General features: G+C 44.8%; 1 protein-coding gene across 3 annotated transcripts in view; it reads left to right on the top strand.

Annotated features, from left to right (window-relative positions):
• The window catches only part of LMBR1L (limb development membrane protein 1 like), a 50,491-nt gene that overhangs the window by 9,003 nt on the left and 24,822 nt on the right, over positions 1–16,666 (top strand). For all 3 annotated transcript variants that reach the window (XR_014561341.1, XR_014561342.1, XM_083727556.1), the window contains exon 2: positions 14,379–14,463. Coding sequence is in view for 1 of the 3 variants with exons in the window: in XM_083727556.1 (XP_083583682.1) it covers positions 14,379–14,463 (85 nt within the window). In the remaining 2 variants the exon portion in view is untranslated. The remainder of the gene's footprint in view (positions 1–14,378; positions 14,464–16,666) is intronic.

Here is a 16,666-nt window from a genome sequence, read left to right on the forward strand (position 1 = left end):
AACCTTCCCCCCATCCTTTTGATGAGCACAAATTGTGCGCCTTTTCTCCTACAGCCCTGATTAATCCTTTCAGTAGCAGCTTCCAGATTCAGCAGCAGATGGAACCTTTTGTAAGAACAGCGAAGAGTAATTTTTTTAATGGACCATGGAATTTGGTGTTTCTACAAGGCAGTCTCCAACATTGATTTTAAATGATGGATTTTGACAGCAGATTCCAGTAAGCCTTTTAACAAGCAAAAACCAGAAACCTCTGCCTTAGGACAGTCAGTTCAAGGGTGTCCCAAGCATTTTATAGCTGATATAATCCTGTTTCATAGGCCTCCATTCTTCCAATTGTCAATCTATTGCTCACCCAGCAGAGCTCTAAAAAATGATCCATTCTCTAGAGGGCTCAAGTTAACGTACCCCTGGGGTGTCTTTCAGTAGTTGCTGTATGCCAAGGCCATGCCCATTTATGCCATTCACATACCCTCCAACATTTCTCCAGTGAAAATAGGGACATCCCATTCCATAATGATAATTTTACTATTTATACCCCACCCATCCAACTGGGTTGCCCCAGCCACTCAGAGCAGCTTCCAACATATATAAAAACATAATAAAACATTACACATTAAAAATCTTCCCTCTACAGGGCTGCCTTCAGATGTCTTCTAAAGGTTATACTCATCTCCTTGACATCTGATGGGAGGGCGTTCCACAGGGTGGAACAATGGGGTGCAGTTACTCCATTCAGGACCAGGGAGTCCCCCACACCTGCCCACCCTCTGTCCCCCAGAAAGAATACTTCTACCTTGTCAGAACTCAATCTCAATCCATTAGCTGCCACCCAGACAGGGTTCGAAATTAGCAGGGCGCCAGGCGCATTTTGCACCTGAAGATTCTCCATTTGCGAGCGCCTCAGAAAGTCTGGGTGCCATTTTTTTGCACCTGGCTGACACTGAAGGATTACTGAAACGTACAGTGGTACCTCAGGTTACATACGCTTCAGGTTACACACTCTGCTAACCCAGAAATAGTACCTCAGGTTAAGAACTTTGCTTCAGGATAAGAACAGAAATCGGGCTCCGGCAGCGCAGATGCAGCAGGAGGCCCCATTAGCTAAAGTGGTGCTTCAGGTTAAGAACAGTTTCAAGTTAAGAACGGACCTCCGGAACAAATTAAGTAAACCCAAGGTACCATTGAATTTGCTTTGAAGCCTCAAAGTATATGTTGAGGATAGACAATCACATCAAGGAGTTTACTAATAAAGTATAGAGCGTTTTGAAAACTGAATAGATACCAATATTTTTATTGTAAACACCAAATTAAACATGTATTAACATTTTCTGCTAAACATGTGGTATTAACGTGTCATTTATGTGAATTGCGTATTAGTTCGAAATAATAAAAAGGGTTGCTGACCCGCCACCGTGGCGACTAGACATTCTGTTTTCGTGCCCATAACCCAAGTCCCAGAAGCCATTTGGCTCCTAGCTTTTCTATCCCAGTTTCTAACACTGGCTCCAGACACAGGGGGTCAGCAAACTTTTTCAGCAGGGGGCTGGTCCGCTGTCCCTCAGACCTTGTGGGGGGCTGGACTATATTTTGAAAGGAAAAAAAAAAAAAGAACGAATTCCTATGCCCCACAAAAAACCCAGAGATGCATTTTAAATAAAAGCACACATTCTACTCATGTAAACACACCAAGCAAGCCCCACAAATAAGCCAGAGATGCATTTTAAATAAAAGCACACATTCTACTCATGTAAAAACACGCTGATTCCCAGACTGTCCGTGGGCCGGATTGAGAAGGCAATTAGGCCGCATCCGGCCCCCGGGCCTTAGTTTGCCTACCCATCCTGCAGACATTCACACAGCATTGGTCCCTGACACAAAGAATTGTGTTATCCTTTTTGCCATCTGGAACTGAACTCCAGGCCTTGTTGCGCTCTGAGGTAAACCTTTGTGGGCTTGCTGCTGCATAGCACTTTTCTCCCCCAGCCAAAATATTTTTTTTTATAAGATATTTATTAAAGATTTTCTTAATACAATAGAAAAAAACAAACAAACAAAATTACATATAACATTACAATAGCCATATTTTCTTCGCTTCTTTGGACTTCCTCGCATCTCTCGTTCCTGCGTTCCAAGTTTATCGAACTTTACCCAGCAATTTATCACCTTGTTTCAATTCTTATTTTATAATTTTCCAATATTGTGTCCCTAATTTTAGATATTTTTACCCAAACCTTAAAATCTTAATTTTAGCATAATATTTATCCAAAATTTATCTTTTCTTATATTTTCACTTATCTTTATATTCCTTTCAACTAACGTAATGGTGCCATATTATTTATAATCTTACATCTTTCTTAACACTCATACAATTTACAATATTTTTGTAAATAGTCCTTGAATTTCTTCCAGTCCTCCTCCACTGCCTCTTCTCCCAGATCTTGGATTCTGCCGGTCATTTCTGCTAGTTCCATGTGGTCTATCAGTTGCATCTGCCATTCTTTCAGTGTGGGCAAATCTTGGGTTTTCCAGTGCTTGGCGACAAGTATCCTTGCTGCTGTTGTTGCATACATAAAAAATGTTCGGTCCTTCTTTAACACCCTCTGGCCGATGATGCCTAAAAGAAAGGCCTCTGGTTTCTTAGGGAAGGTATACTTAAATACCTTTTTCAACTTATTATATATCATTTCCCAGAAAGCCTTAACTCTAGGGCAGGTCCACCAGAGGTGAAAGAACGTTCCTTCAGTTTCTTTACATTTCCAACATTTATTGTCAGACAAATGGTATATTTTTGCGAGCTTGACTGGAGTCATGTACCACCTATATATCATTTTCATAGTATTTTCTTTCAAGGCATTACATGCCGTGAATTTCAGACCGGTGGTCCATAACCTTTCCCAGTCAGCAAACATGATATTGTACCCAATGTCCTGTGCCCATTTTATCATAGCCGATTTGACCGTTTCATCTTGTGTATTCCATTTTAACAGCAAGTTATACATTCTTGAAAGTACCTTAGTCTTAGGTTCTAGCAATTCCGTTTCCAACTTTGATTTTTCCACCTGGAATCCTATCTTTTTATCCAACTTAAAAACCTCTTTAATCTGAGCATAATGTAACCAATCTCGCACTTTATCTTTTAGTTTCTCCAAACTCTGCAGCCTCCAATTATCTCCATCTTTTTCTAATATTTCCCAATATTTCGGCCATTTGGCCTCCATATTGAGTCTTTTCCGGGCCTTAGCTTCCATTGGTGATAACCACCTTGGGGTCTTCCCCCCAGCCAAAATAGAACAGCATTTGCAGTCATCAATGCCAGGCACCTGGGCTCATTGATATTATTAAAATGCTCTGTGGTGAGATCTGTGCGATAGGCATAGCCTGTGTTGAGATTCCCAGCATAGTTGGTTTTGCACTTTGGAACGGGCCTTTTGAGAGTACAAGCAGTTTGTGGTTCGCAGAAAAGCTGACTTGGCAGATGCTCTGGCTGCCGCCGCCGCTCCCAAATAAATCCTGCACATGGAGTCCTTCTGCCGGAATAGTTGGATGTGGCGGCCGACTTGAAGGATGGGCAAATGGGCAGGCTATGCACTTTATCCCCCAACTTGGCAGTCTTTGTGGGGGAATGGAACTGATAACAGGAAAACTCACTTCCTGTTAAATACCATATTCATCCAGAGCTTCAAAAGCCAAAGTGTTATTCCTTTGTTACTCCTATCAAGGACAGCCTTGATAGCTTTTCTTCCTAGTGCTGAATTCTTCACAATGCCTCTTTGCCAGGCACTCATATTCTCAACCCTCACAGCACCTTGCTTGAGTCACCGGTGTGTGTTCTGCTCTACTTATTGAGAGAAGCCGGTAACCTGCTGCCTTCATGGTTTGAAATGTAATGTCATTGCGTGCCTCAGGCTCAAAACAGGGCTGTGTGAAATCTACAACTCCACAATGGCACCCTGTTTGTTAATGGTGACAATTTGTTTTCTGGGTTGCAGAGATCGGCATCTTAAACCATTTCTGCTCTTAATTTCAATCTCTCTTGTTAAAAGCAAGCTCCTACCTAGCCACTTCTACCTACAGGACCGCCTCTCCTGGTATGCCCACGGAGAGCCTCAAGGTCCATAAATAGCAACACCCTAGTGGTCTAAGGAAGTTAGATTGGCTTCAACCAGAGGCAGGGCCTTTTCAACTCTGGCTCCGGCCTGGTGGAACGCTCTGCCTCATGAGACCAGGGCCCTGCAGGATCTGATTTCTTTCCGCAGGGCCTGTAAGACAGAGTTGTTCCGCCTGGCCTTTGGCTTGGAGCCAATTTGATTCCCTCCCTCTCTTTCTTTTTTCTTTTCCTTCTCCTCCTGCGAGGAGGCTACATTTTAATATTTTAATGTTGTATTTTAATTTTGTTTTTAAGTTGTAATCATTCAACTTGTTTTTATTATTGCTTGTAAGCTGCTCTGAGCCCGGCCTTGGCTGCGGAGGGTGGGGTATAAATAAATAAATTATTATTATTATTATTATTATTATTATTATTATTATTATTATTATTTTATTGTTGCTGTACAAGCTGGTTTAGAAAATGCCTGATAGTCTTGGAATGCATGTGGGGTGCTGTGCTGGAGTCATGCATGTGCATTTTGCTTTTTAGTGCTTCTGTGAAGACAATAAACCTTTTTCCTGATGATCAAGGTGCATTTTGCAGAGACAAAGAACAATTGAGACCAGCATGGTCTTTCCAAATATCTCCGATTATAAAGCATTCACATTTCCCCCTTCCAGCTTTCAGGCATCTGAAAGAGTAATTCTGCATTTAAAAGAGGTAAAGGTAAAGGACGCCTGACAGTTAAGTGCAGTTGTGAATGACTCTGGGGTTGCGGCGCTCATCTCGCTTTACTGGCCAAGGGAGCTGACGTTTGTCTGCAGACAGTTTTTCTGGGTCATGTGGCCACCATGACTAAGCCGTTTCTGACAAAACCAGAGCAGCGCACGGAAACGCCATTTATCTTCCTGCCGGAGCGGTACCTATTTTTCTACTTGCACTTTGACGTGCTTTTGAACTGCTAGGTTGGCAGGAGCAGGGACCGAGCGACGGGAGCTCACCCTGTCGCAGGGATTCAAACCGCCGACTTTCCCATCAGTGGTATAGACCACAGCGCCACCCGCGTCCCAATTCTGCATTTAGTTTTGTGCAAATACCATCTGAAGCAATAGTCTCCATTTGAGGGAGAGCACAGGTATTTGGGTAGAATCATAGAATCATAGAGTTGGAAGAGACCACAAGGGCCATTGAGTCCAACCCCCTGCCAAGCAGGAAACACCATCAGAGCACTCCTGACATATGGTTGTCAAGCCTCTGCTTAAAGACCTCCAAAGAAGGAGACTCCACCACACTCCTTGGCAGCAAATTCCACTGTCGAACAGCTCTTACTGTCAGGAAGTTCTTCCTAATGTTTAGGTGGAATCTTCTTTCTTGTATCACCTGAGAAACCGGGACAGGCAGTTGGTTGCTAAGACCTGTTTTTCCCTCCCACACTCAGATTCTGAACAGTTGTCCTGGTTTTTTTTTAATCTTCACTGCTCCCTCCCTATCCACAACAGGCCATATCTCCTGAGCCAAACTCCTTGCTTCAGCAGAGACAGCGTGGAACTCCAAACCTGAACTTTCAGCTTCTGATTACTTGCGTGTTCTTGCGTCAGCGAACATCTTACTGCATACAAATATGCAGAGCAATAAAAAAAAAATTGCATGCCAAGATAATCTCCAGTGGTTCTGAAAGAAGTTCAGAAATCTCATGCCAGATGTCAATGCTGATAGGCATGTTTATTGGAAGGTTTAGTGTTCCAGGTCATAGCAGGTTCCTGGCTGGCTTGAACTCTTGTCTGTGTGTATGTGTGTAAGCAATGCTGGCTGGCCTTTGGTTGCCCTACCAAATCAAGTCTTTCAGGTCTTCTGTGCTTCTTGTCTTCCTTCCGAGTCAGCTCCACCTCAGCAATTCAGTGGGGAAATCAACCCTCTAATAGGTTAATGTAACTAGGGCTTCCCTACGTCCAGAATTTTCTGGATGCACCTGGGATTCATCCTTCGGAAACAGCATTTGGTGAAATTTCCAAAAATCAGAAAAAAATGCCTGGGAAAACCCAGGTGTATAGCAACCCATGTAGTTTTCTTGGCAAATTTTCTTTAAAATACCTCAAAAACAGTTCAACAACTGGATCCCGATTTCCATTTTTTGAAATATGGCAACCCTAATAATGTAGAGATCCTCTTATTATCTAGACACTGGTCTGTGTCTTGTTCCCAACCTCTCCCTCAAACACAGGAGTAGAAATCTGGGGCTCTCCAGATATTTCTTTTTCTCAACTACAGTTCCCATCATCCTTTACCGCTGGCCGTGACAACTGGAGCTGATGGGAATTGGAGTCAGAGAAGCTTTGGGGAGCCACAAAGGTTCCCTACCCCTGTGGGCAGGCTCTTCAGCAGTCTTCCGATAGTCATTGGCTAGCACGTTGCATACAGTTTTTTTAAGGGGGGAGGGGAGTGTTGGATTAAAACATTAGAAACCCGAGGTACTATTTCTGGGTTAGCGGAGTCTGTAACCTGAAGCTCATGTAACCTGAGGTACCACTGTACGTTTCCGAGCACAATTCAGAGTGTTGGTGCTGACCTTTAAATCCCTGAATGGCCTCAGCGTCTCCACCCCCATCGTTCAGCCCGGACACTGAGGTCCAGCGCCGAGGGGCTTCTGGCGGTTCCCTCCCTGCGAGAAGTAAAGCTACAGGGAACCAGGCAGAGGGGCTTCTCTGTAGTGGCACCTGCCCCATGGAACGCCCTCCCATCCGATGTCGAAAGAGATAAACAACTACCTGACATTTAGAAGACATCTGAAGGCAGCCCTGTTTAGGGACGTTTTTGATGTGTGACATTTTAGTGTATTTTTAATCTTTGTTGGAAGCCGCCCAGAGTGGCTGGGGAAACCCAGCCAGATGGGCAGGGTTCAAATAATAAATTATTGTTACAGTGGTACCTCGGGTTACAGACACTTCAGGTTACAGACTCCGCTAACCCAGAAACAGTACCTCAGGTTAAGAACTTTGCTTCAGGATGAGAACAGAAATCGTGCTCTGGAGGCGCAGTGGCAGCGAGAGGCCCCATTAGCTAAAGTGGTACCTCAGGTTAAGAACAGTTTCAGGTTAAGAACGGACCTCCAGAATGAATTAAGTTCTTAACCCGAGGTGCCACTGTATTAGTAGTAGTAGTAGTATTATTGCCTTTGGAAATGTTAACTTCAGGGCATCTTTTAGAAGATTCTAAACAAAACCACTCCAACCTGTCCTGCTGCATAGCTCTCAGGTGAGCCATTTCCCAGGCAGGACAGTCTACCCTTATAATATAATAATAATTATCAAAGCTCAAAGATGCCCTTATGGTGTGAGTTGACTGTTTGGCACTTCCTTTTAAAAGCATAAGCCCCGGGAGAGACCAAACTCTTAAACACAACATTCTGGTCTCTGCTAACACTACCCCACCCAAGCTTTCATTGTCCAGATGATTCCCAGCTCCTGAAACACTGAGGGCTAGAAACATGGCTTTTACGTTTTCTTCTTTATAACCCTACAAAGCAAGCTGAGCTGCCACACTTGAGTTCTTTGAAGCTGCTCCCTCTGTGATTTATTATTTCGGTCCTCCGGGGGTCTGATGCAAGTCTAGAGAATTTATTTTGTTTTGTTTTGCTGCGAGGGTTATAGCTTTTAGTTGGCTGGCTTATTGGTATGGGACGTTGGGTTTCCCAAAGGCATTCAGAGAGGTGCTGTGTGTGTCTGTGTGTGTGTTGGTGAGTGGGGTCTGCAACAAAAAGTTGCAGTGTGGAATTGCTCCTGTTCAGGTTTCCATCCATGCCGTTCCATTTTCCTACTCCCACTCCAACAACAATTAGTATCCCATGTCTATTCAGCACACACAGTGGGATGTTTTCTGTCACACACCACTGCCAGCTTTTTCACAAGACTTTTTAATACAGTGGAACCTTGGTTCTCAAACTTAATCTGTTCCGGAAGTCTGTTCCAAAACCAAAGCATTCCAAAACCAAGGCACACTTTCCCATAGAAAGTAATGCAAAACAGATTAATCCATTCCAGACTTTTAAAAACAACACCTAAAACAGCAATTTAACATGAATTTTACTATCTAACAAGACCATTGAGCCATAAAATGAAAACAATAATCAATGTACTGCACTATAAAATAAAGAAGACAGTATCGTAGATGATGAAAATAAAAATTATTATTTTTTCTTACCTGCACTGATGATAGTCGTTGTTTGGATGTGGGAGCTTTTATCTATTTCCGCAGTCACACAATCAATCAATCAATCAATCAATCAGTCAGTAGCTGAACTGGGTTCCCCACAGTCACAAAAACAAATTAACCGAAAAAGCCTCAAAAAAACCAACCGCAAAATAAATAGCAAAAACAAAAGAGGCAAACTTAATCCATTCTGGATGTCTGCTTGACTTCCGAAATGTTCGAAAACCAAGGCACAGCTTCTGATTGGTGCAGATGCCCTGGAAACAATAGCCGACAGCCGCATCGGATGTTCAGCTTCCAAAAAACCTTTGAAAACCGGAACACTTCCAGGTTTTTGGTGTTTGGGAACCATGTTGTTTGAGAACCAAGGTACCACTGTACTTCTGTAAACCTTGAAGTGCCCCCCCCCCCCCCGCATTTTGGCTACATAAGAAGTAGCACTCAAAGAATTGTGTCTGTATTGGTATATATGTTGGTCCAAAATTGGTAGGGGTACAAGGTGACACTGTCTGGGAACCTGGTTTGAGATAGTGGGTTTATTGCCAGCCAGATGGGCGGGGTATAAATAATAAAATTATTATTATTATTAGGTGGAGGCAAGTGGCAGTGACCTCCTATGGCATTTTGCAATGTTTTTATAGATCTGTTTCTAGTAATCTTCCCCTCCAGAAGAGGCCAAACCCAGCCCTGCCCTTGAAATTTCTCGCTGCTGTGAAGCGTGACGCAAATTCAGTATTGTGTATTTTTGTGGGTCATAATTTAGGGAGCCAACTTGGGATTAAAAAGCAGGGTGTGGACATGCACTCCTTTGCAGCTCAAGCTCTCTTATTTAGGGGTAAGGTTCTGGAACTATCAGCCTTGGGTTGACATGGTTCTTCCTGACCAAAGCCCCAAAACAGAATCTAAAATGTGGAACTGCAAGCCTCATTCTCAGAAAACCGTGTCTTTCTCTGGAGCAGAAGTAACGAATAGTTAGGCTGGCCTCAACTAGAGCCAGGGCTTTCTTGGCCGCAGCTCCAATCTGGTGGAACGCTCTGTCTCAAGAGACTAGGGCTCTGCGGGACCTGACATCCTTCCACAGGGCCTGCAAGACAGAGCTGTTCCACCAGGCCTTTGGTCAGGGCGCAGCCTGACCCCCTCCTCTGGCAATCTGCACAGAATTTTGCTTACCGGTTGCCATCAATTTGATTTTAATTTGATTTTAATTAATTTTATAATGAATGTTTTTAGAATGTTGGATTATTTTGATTGTTGTTAGCTGCCCTGAGCCCAGCTTCGGCTGGGGAGGGCGGGATATAAATAAAATTTATTATTATTATTATTAATTATTATTATTATTACTACAGTACTCTCCTCGCCAGTTGTTTTGTACTACAACTCCCATCAGCCCCAGACAGCATGGTCAATGGTTGGGGGTGATGGGAGTTGTAGTCCAATATCACCTGCAGTTTGGCTACTTCTACTCAAGGGCCTTGTTTGAGTGGTGTTTTACGCCCTCTTTGAACATTGAGGAAAACATCCTTGACTTTTGCTCCTTGAGGGAAGTACCACATAAGAAGGTTTGCTTAGCATTTCGTCCCAATGTTTTTGCTTCCTGCTTTTCTCTGCCGCTCCCCACTTCCTCTTTGGAATAAAGAGAAAGGAAGGCTCCCTTTTCCAGGAGATGAGGACATCCTGTCTTTGTTCTGGTAACATACATTACATAACCAAATGGTCCAGGACTAGGAATCTGTATTGGCCTTAAAGAAGCCCTGCTCTGGATTTTGGAGAACTGATACAGGCCAAATTGGGATGAAGCTGAAGAGTCATGGGCACAGTCCCATGCGTGAACAAGGACTCCTCATCTTTCTTCGACGCCCTTCACTTCTTCTTAAAAGCTTCTCCTAAACGTCAGGAGGGACATTCTGGTGTAGCACCCGAAGGACTGCCCCCCATAAGGAAAAACTAGCTGCTGCCATGTACAAGAACAGTAACACTCCCAGTATGTTTGAGCACAATTCAAAGTCTTGGTGCTGAACTTTAAAGCTCTAAACAGCTTTGGCCCAGTATACCTGAAGGAGCGTCTCCACCCCCATCATTCTACCGCCTCCTGGCAGTTCCCTCCCTGCGAGGAGTGAGGTTGCAGGGAATCAGGCCGAGGGCCTTCTCGGTAGTGGCGCCCGCCCTGTGGAACGCCCTCCCAGCAGATGCCAAGGAAATAAACAACTATCTGACTTTGAAAAGACGTCTGAACGCAGCCCTGTTTAGGATAGTTTTTAAAGTTTGATGTTTTATCGTGTTTTTAATATTCTGTTGGGAGCTGCTCAGAGTGGCTGGGGAAACCCAGCCAGATGGGCAGGGTGTAAATAATAAAACTATTATTATTATTATTATTATTATTATTATTATTATTATTATTTGCATGCACACATGTGCTTCTTTGGATCATGGTCTGCACTCTTAATGCGCACTGTTTCCTAGTGCTTGCCCCCTCCTCATGGATTGGGAACCTGAAGCTCTTGGTTGCCACATCATGGAGTGTTTAGTGTTTATAGAAATGGGATTTTGAGATGTATGCCTTAGAGAAAATGACAGTTGAAACACACCCGGCATGCATTTGAACAGCACCGCCGGAATGTCCTCTTCCGGCCCTTCATCATGTGCCAGATGAAACATGAATGTTTCCTTTGCATGTGACCTCTATGTGTTAGACTTGTGAGAGCACAGCTCTGTATTAGTGATTTATTGCTCATTCCCAAACCTGGCAGGAAGAGGTTAATGTGGGGTGTTTTCCAGGGTTTGTGGAACGTACAGAACGGTAATCTCTTCAGAGCCAGCCCTAGCTTGTTTACATAGCCACATTAGTGCATGGAATGTGGACTCTTCCCAAGGTTCAGTGATAGAAACTCAGATACAGTGGTACCTTGGTTCTCAAACTTAATCCGTTCCAGAAGTGTTCCAAAACCAAAACGTTCCAAAACCAAGGCACGCTTTCCCATAGAAAGTAATGCAAAATGGATTAATCCGTTCCAGACTTTTAAAAACAGCAATTTAACACGAATTTTACTATCTAACGAGAGACCATTGATCCATAAAATGAAAACAATAATAAAATAAATAAATAGGACAGTATTGTAGATGATAAAAATGAAAATTACTATTTTTTCTTACCTGCACTGTTGATAGTCATTGTTTGGATGACGGGCTTTTATTCATTTCTGCAGTCACACAATCAATCGGTCAGTAGCTGAACTGGGTTCCCCACCGTCACAAAAGCAAATGAACTGAAAAAGCCTCAAAAACAAAAACACAAAATAAATAGCAAAAACAAAAGCAGCACACTTAATCCATTCCAGAAGTCCGTTTGACTTCCGAAATGTTCAAAAACGCAGCTTCTGTTTCGTGCAGGTGCCCCAGAAACAATAGCCGACAGTTGCATCGGACATTCGGCTTCCGAAAAACGTTCAAAAACCAGAAAACGCTTCTGGGTTTTCGGCGTTTGAGAACCCAAATACCTCTGTATACTGTATTAGCTAGGCACCAAATGCCTCCTTCAACCAAGATTACAGTTGCCATTTTGGAGCCAAACAGCTTGGAAGTCTTTTTTTCCAATACCACCCCTTGGTTCCTGAAATTGGTTCTGATTGTGCAGATGAAATATCGCAGATAGAATTCTGAAGGACATGTTGCTAGTTTGTGAAAGCGGGCGAGATCCAAGGATCCCGAGGTGTGACCCTCCCGATGGTGGAGACATCAGGCACCAACCTGACACACGGGCATATTCACTTGGTCGCAAGTGTCCGATAGCTAGGTGCAAACGCATGGTGAATTTCGAATGCTGTTCGCCTCAGGTGTCAAAATCCCTTGGACCAGTCCTGGTGGTGTTTAATGGTGCATGAAGCATTGGTTATGAACCTTTAGAATTTTCTCTTTCACCATTTCCGATTGCTTGTGTATTTTCTTGTGCACTCATTTTGAAAGGTGCTATTTTTGTGCATGCCTTGATCTTTGCCTTTTTGCTGTGGTTGTCTCGATAACCCTTCACAGCTGTGCAAATAGAAGTGATGTCAGTGTCGGACCTCCAGCCACTCACAGTTAACTTATGGAGAAGCTTGGTGAGACATTCAGTGAGTCATTTATTAGACAGTGTGTCCCTGCTCAAATTTCTAGTATGTGACTGCTGTAGGCAAGTAGTACTGCAGGTTTTCTGGAAGCCGATCAATGCCATCTTGCTATAAAACCAATAAAATATTCTAAAGAAGGATTTAAAAGCCCTGCAAAGTATTTGATCTTTATGGTCTGCAGACCAAATAAAAGGAGCTGGTTATGAACCAAGGGTGGCCGAATTCACACAGCAGGCTATATATGTTTTCTAAAATAGATAAAAATAGCTGTTAGCAAGAGCTTAGCTCCTCTAGAAACAGCAACTGTGACCTAAATCGAAAAGAATGTTCTGATAGGGTTAAACCAACAGCTGCTAATCCCTTTCCCTAAATCTCTCTTTCGATCATGCATTAAAAAGGGATCTGTTTCTCTCCCTCCCTTTGCATCTTTGCAATTCTGCCAATTTATATATATATATATATATATATATTGCATCTCTGCAGTTGTGAGGGCTGGTGATGGAGCTTAGCCAGTGTGGTTTATAGTCGGGCATGATGGGAGTGGTTGTCCAAAACATCTGGAGGGCAGCAGGTTGGGGAAAAATGCATTGACATCTGGCCTGGACCGTACAGCTCCCTTTCCCTTATGGGGTATTCCGGTGCCCGTATAGAGTCCTTAAGTGGGTTCCCTATTGGTAGGAGAAAAATAACAGGCCAACCAGAGTATATTGAGAAGCAAAGCGGCTAGTAAGCCTGATCTTTATTAAAGGAACTGCTGTAACAGGGTCCCAACTCACCACACACAGGAGGGAGGAGAACCCTGAACAATGGTGCGCAAGCCCCTAGATAGACTTTTGAAATTGCCCACCGGGTAGCCCAAGACCACCCCCGTGAGACATCATGCATACATCACAGAAGGAGGCGGTCCACAGCAGAAATCCTGCCTGCTAGGATACCTGATAATGGTCACTGATTGCTTTACCTGGGCAGCCTGGCCATTCTTTTGTGATGGTTAATAGTTTAGTTCCTGAGTCCAGGTCACAGGCTCATCCTATTCATACACGAATACACCCTTAAGATAGGATTTGCAAGCAAAAAGGCAATGGGAAGGCTTTCCCCATTTGCCTCCCTTACTGCAGAGGAACATTTGAGGTCATTGGAAGAGTCAAAATGGCTCTCCCGTACTATTTCAGACACATGGTTCATATATTTAGACATGTGTGCATTTATGAATATTTGTTCTATATTTGAGGGACGCGGGTGGCGCTGTGGTTAAACCACAGAGCCTAGGACTTGCCGATCAGAAGGTCAGCGGTTTGAATCCCCATGATGGGGTGAGCTCCCGTTGCTCAGTCCCTGCTCCTGCCAACCTAGCAGTTCAAAAGCAGGTCAAAGTGCAAGTAGATAAATAGGTACCATTCCGTCGGGAGGATAAACGGTGTTTCCGTGTGCTGCTCTGGTTCGCCACTAGTGGCTTAGTCATGCTGGCCACATGACCCGGAAGCTGTACGCCGGCTCCCTCGGCCAATAAAGCGAGGTGAGCGCCGCAACCCCAGAGTCGGCCACAACTGGACCTAATGGCCAGGGGTCCCGTTACCTATTCTATATTTGAGACCTCAAAATTCTTATAACAAATCCTTGCTCTCAAGACACTTTTCCCCTTTGCCTCACACCCATTTACCGTGGCAACCTTCCAACCCCCCTGTCTCTGTTCACACCTCGGAGTGTGTGACAAGGGCGAAGGACTGTTCTCTTGCATTGCCAATAGCCCTCAATGGCCCTGTATTTGGAGAAAAAAGCTTGAAAACCACTGGTTTAGATGGGTTGCAGGTATCCTATCGCAGAAATCCACCAGTCCCTTGAAATCCATTCATGTGATGCCTTTGCTTTGGGGGAGATGGGCTGTGCGTCTTTCGATGACAGTGGAGGAAGGTGTTTTGGGGTGATGGAGAGACACTGCCTTCTAACTAGCATCTCACCAGCGTTTCCTTGTCCTCCTGCAGATCTGTGCCCTTCTCTTTGCCAGCCTCTACATCCTGTGCTACTTCATCCTAACTCGCTTCAAAAGGCACACAGACTTCACAACAGGTAAGGTGGGGGCAGGAACTTGGGTGAACAGGATCTAACCCCCTGTGTTCATGTCTTGCTCAAAGTTTAGGTTTTTAATAAAGGGTGGCTTGGATTCCTTAGGGAGGCATGGGAAGCAACGTTTGTTCTCTGCCAGGAGATGCCAGCCCAGCTAAGTGTGACTGTGGTACTACGTGCACCCAATGTTTGCACATGTTTGGGAGGACATCTCTGCTACAGCAGTGCTCTAAGCCTTTGTGTGTCTAGGGTTTTTATGCTTGATAGGGCCTGGTTTTATTTATTTTTTTAAAAAAACATATTTTATTAGATTTTCTACAAACAACAAAGAATAAAAATAAACAGCAACATATACAAAAGCAGTATCAAATGCTTGAATAGGATTCTCTGAATCCTTTGACTTCCCTCTACTCCCTTAGATTTCCTTTTTCAGCTGCATATCATTATTACTCCAAGCCTCTTTTCCTCCAATTTTTCCTACACTATCTCTAGAATTACAAGTGATCTTAAAACCCTGCCAATGTATTAACCCGCTTACAATACTTTTGCAAATACGTAATAAACATTTCCCTATGTATATTTGGGGATATCTGGTTTTCAGCATTGTGCTATATCACCAGTTTTAAAGTTGTCCAAATATAAACAAGTTAACTTACTAAACCTCACCACAATTTAATAATTATCGGTCTCTGTATTTCTAATAGTGTAACCAAATCAGTAATTTTTGACATAACTGTAAAAACTACTCTGAAAATTTATTATTCCAACCTTCAACTGGTTGTAAATGTGAAGATTATACCAGCAAGAATGAGTCTTTCTGTAAAAAGAGAGAGATTTAAATCAAGTCTTACTGACTAGTGATTTAAATCGATTCGATTTACCGTATTTTTCGTCCCATAGGACGCTCCGTCCCATAGGACACACCTACTTTTTTGGGGGGGGGGGGAAATAAAGGAAATTCCCCCCCTTTATTTCCCCCCCAAAACCAGGTCGGGGAACAGTGGGATGGCGGTGCTGCGCCTCCCTGCTGTCCCCCGAGCTTGTGGGGCTGGCCGATGTCTGCCTGGCGCGAGGGGCGCTCTGCTTCAGGGCGCCCCGTGCGTCAGGCGGCAGGCTACTGTCCGCAACATGGGGAGCCCCCTGGTGCGCAAGGCTTGCGGACACTTGCGCGGAGCACGGGGCGTCCTCTGGAGGGCGCCCCGTGCTCCGCGCTGCAGGCTGCCGCCCGCAAGCCTTGCGCTCCTGGGGGGAGTTCCCCTGGGTGCGCAAGGCTTGCCAACACCAGCGCGAAGCACGGGACGTCGTCCGAAGGGCGCCCCGTGCTCCGTGCTGCCAGCTGCCGCCTGCAAGCCTTGCGCGCCCGGGGGAACTCCCCCCGGGCGTGCAAGGCTTGCGGATAGCTTCCTGGAGCCTGGAGAGCGAGAGGAGTCGGTGCGCACCGATCCCTCTCACTCTCCAGGCTTCAGAGAAAGCCTGCATTCGCCCCATAGGACGCACTTTTTCCCCTTCATTTTTGGAGGGGAAAAAGTGCGTCCTATAGGGCGAAAAATACGGTAAATCAAATCCACCCTGTGTGAAACTATGGAAGGCATTGTGCCCCTTCTTCCCCAGCTAGGTCACTCTAGGGAGGGGCTATTCCCCTCTGACATCTTTGCAGCAGCTTTCATATATGTATATTTGCAGCTAAACCCTGTGGAAAAGGCCTTTTCCTTCACGCTTTGGTTGTTTACACTGTGGTTAGCCTAGTTGTCCCGGGAGTGGTTGGCCTAGGCAACATGGGAACATGGGGAGTACGGTTATTCAAGAACCATTTTCTATCGCTTCAAATGAGCACTGGAACTGAATTTTATGCAATCTGATGCTGGAGATGACTTGCTAAGCACAGGGTCCATTACGAGACCAGGAAGGGGAAATGTGTGTGCGTCTTATGGAGCGAATGCAGGCGGGAGGCTCTGCTCAGCGCTCCCTTTAAAGAGCCACATGGAGCGTGTGGCTTTTCCCCGAGGAGGGAGAAGGGCTGCTTGGGGGAAAGCCCCGAAGAGCCGCACACACACTCCGCACGCTCTTTAAAGGGAACGCAGCTTCTGGGGGAGCCTTAGCCGTGCGCAGCCTCTCCCGGGCAGGGGGATGAAGGCTCCCCCTGCCCTGGAGAGGCTGCACGCGGCTGTCCCATAAGCCAGGACAGCAAGCAGGATCACTGCGCACA

This window comes from Podarcis gaigeae (assembly GCF_964106915.1).
Source record: "Podarcis gaigeae genome assembly, chromosome: 2".
Taxonomy (NCBI): domain Eukaryota; kingdom Metazoa; phylum Chordata; class Lepidosauria; order Squamata; family Lacertidae; genus Podarcis; species Podarcis gaigeae.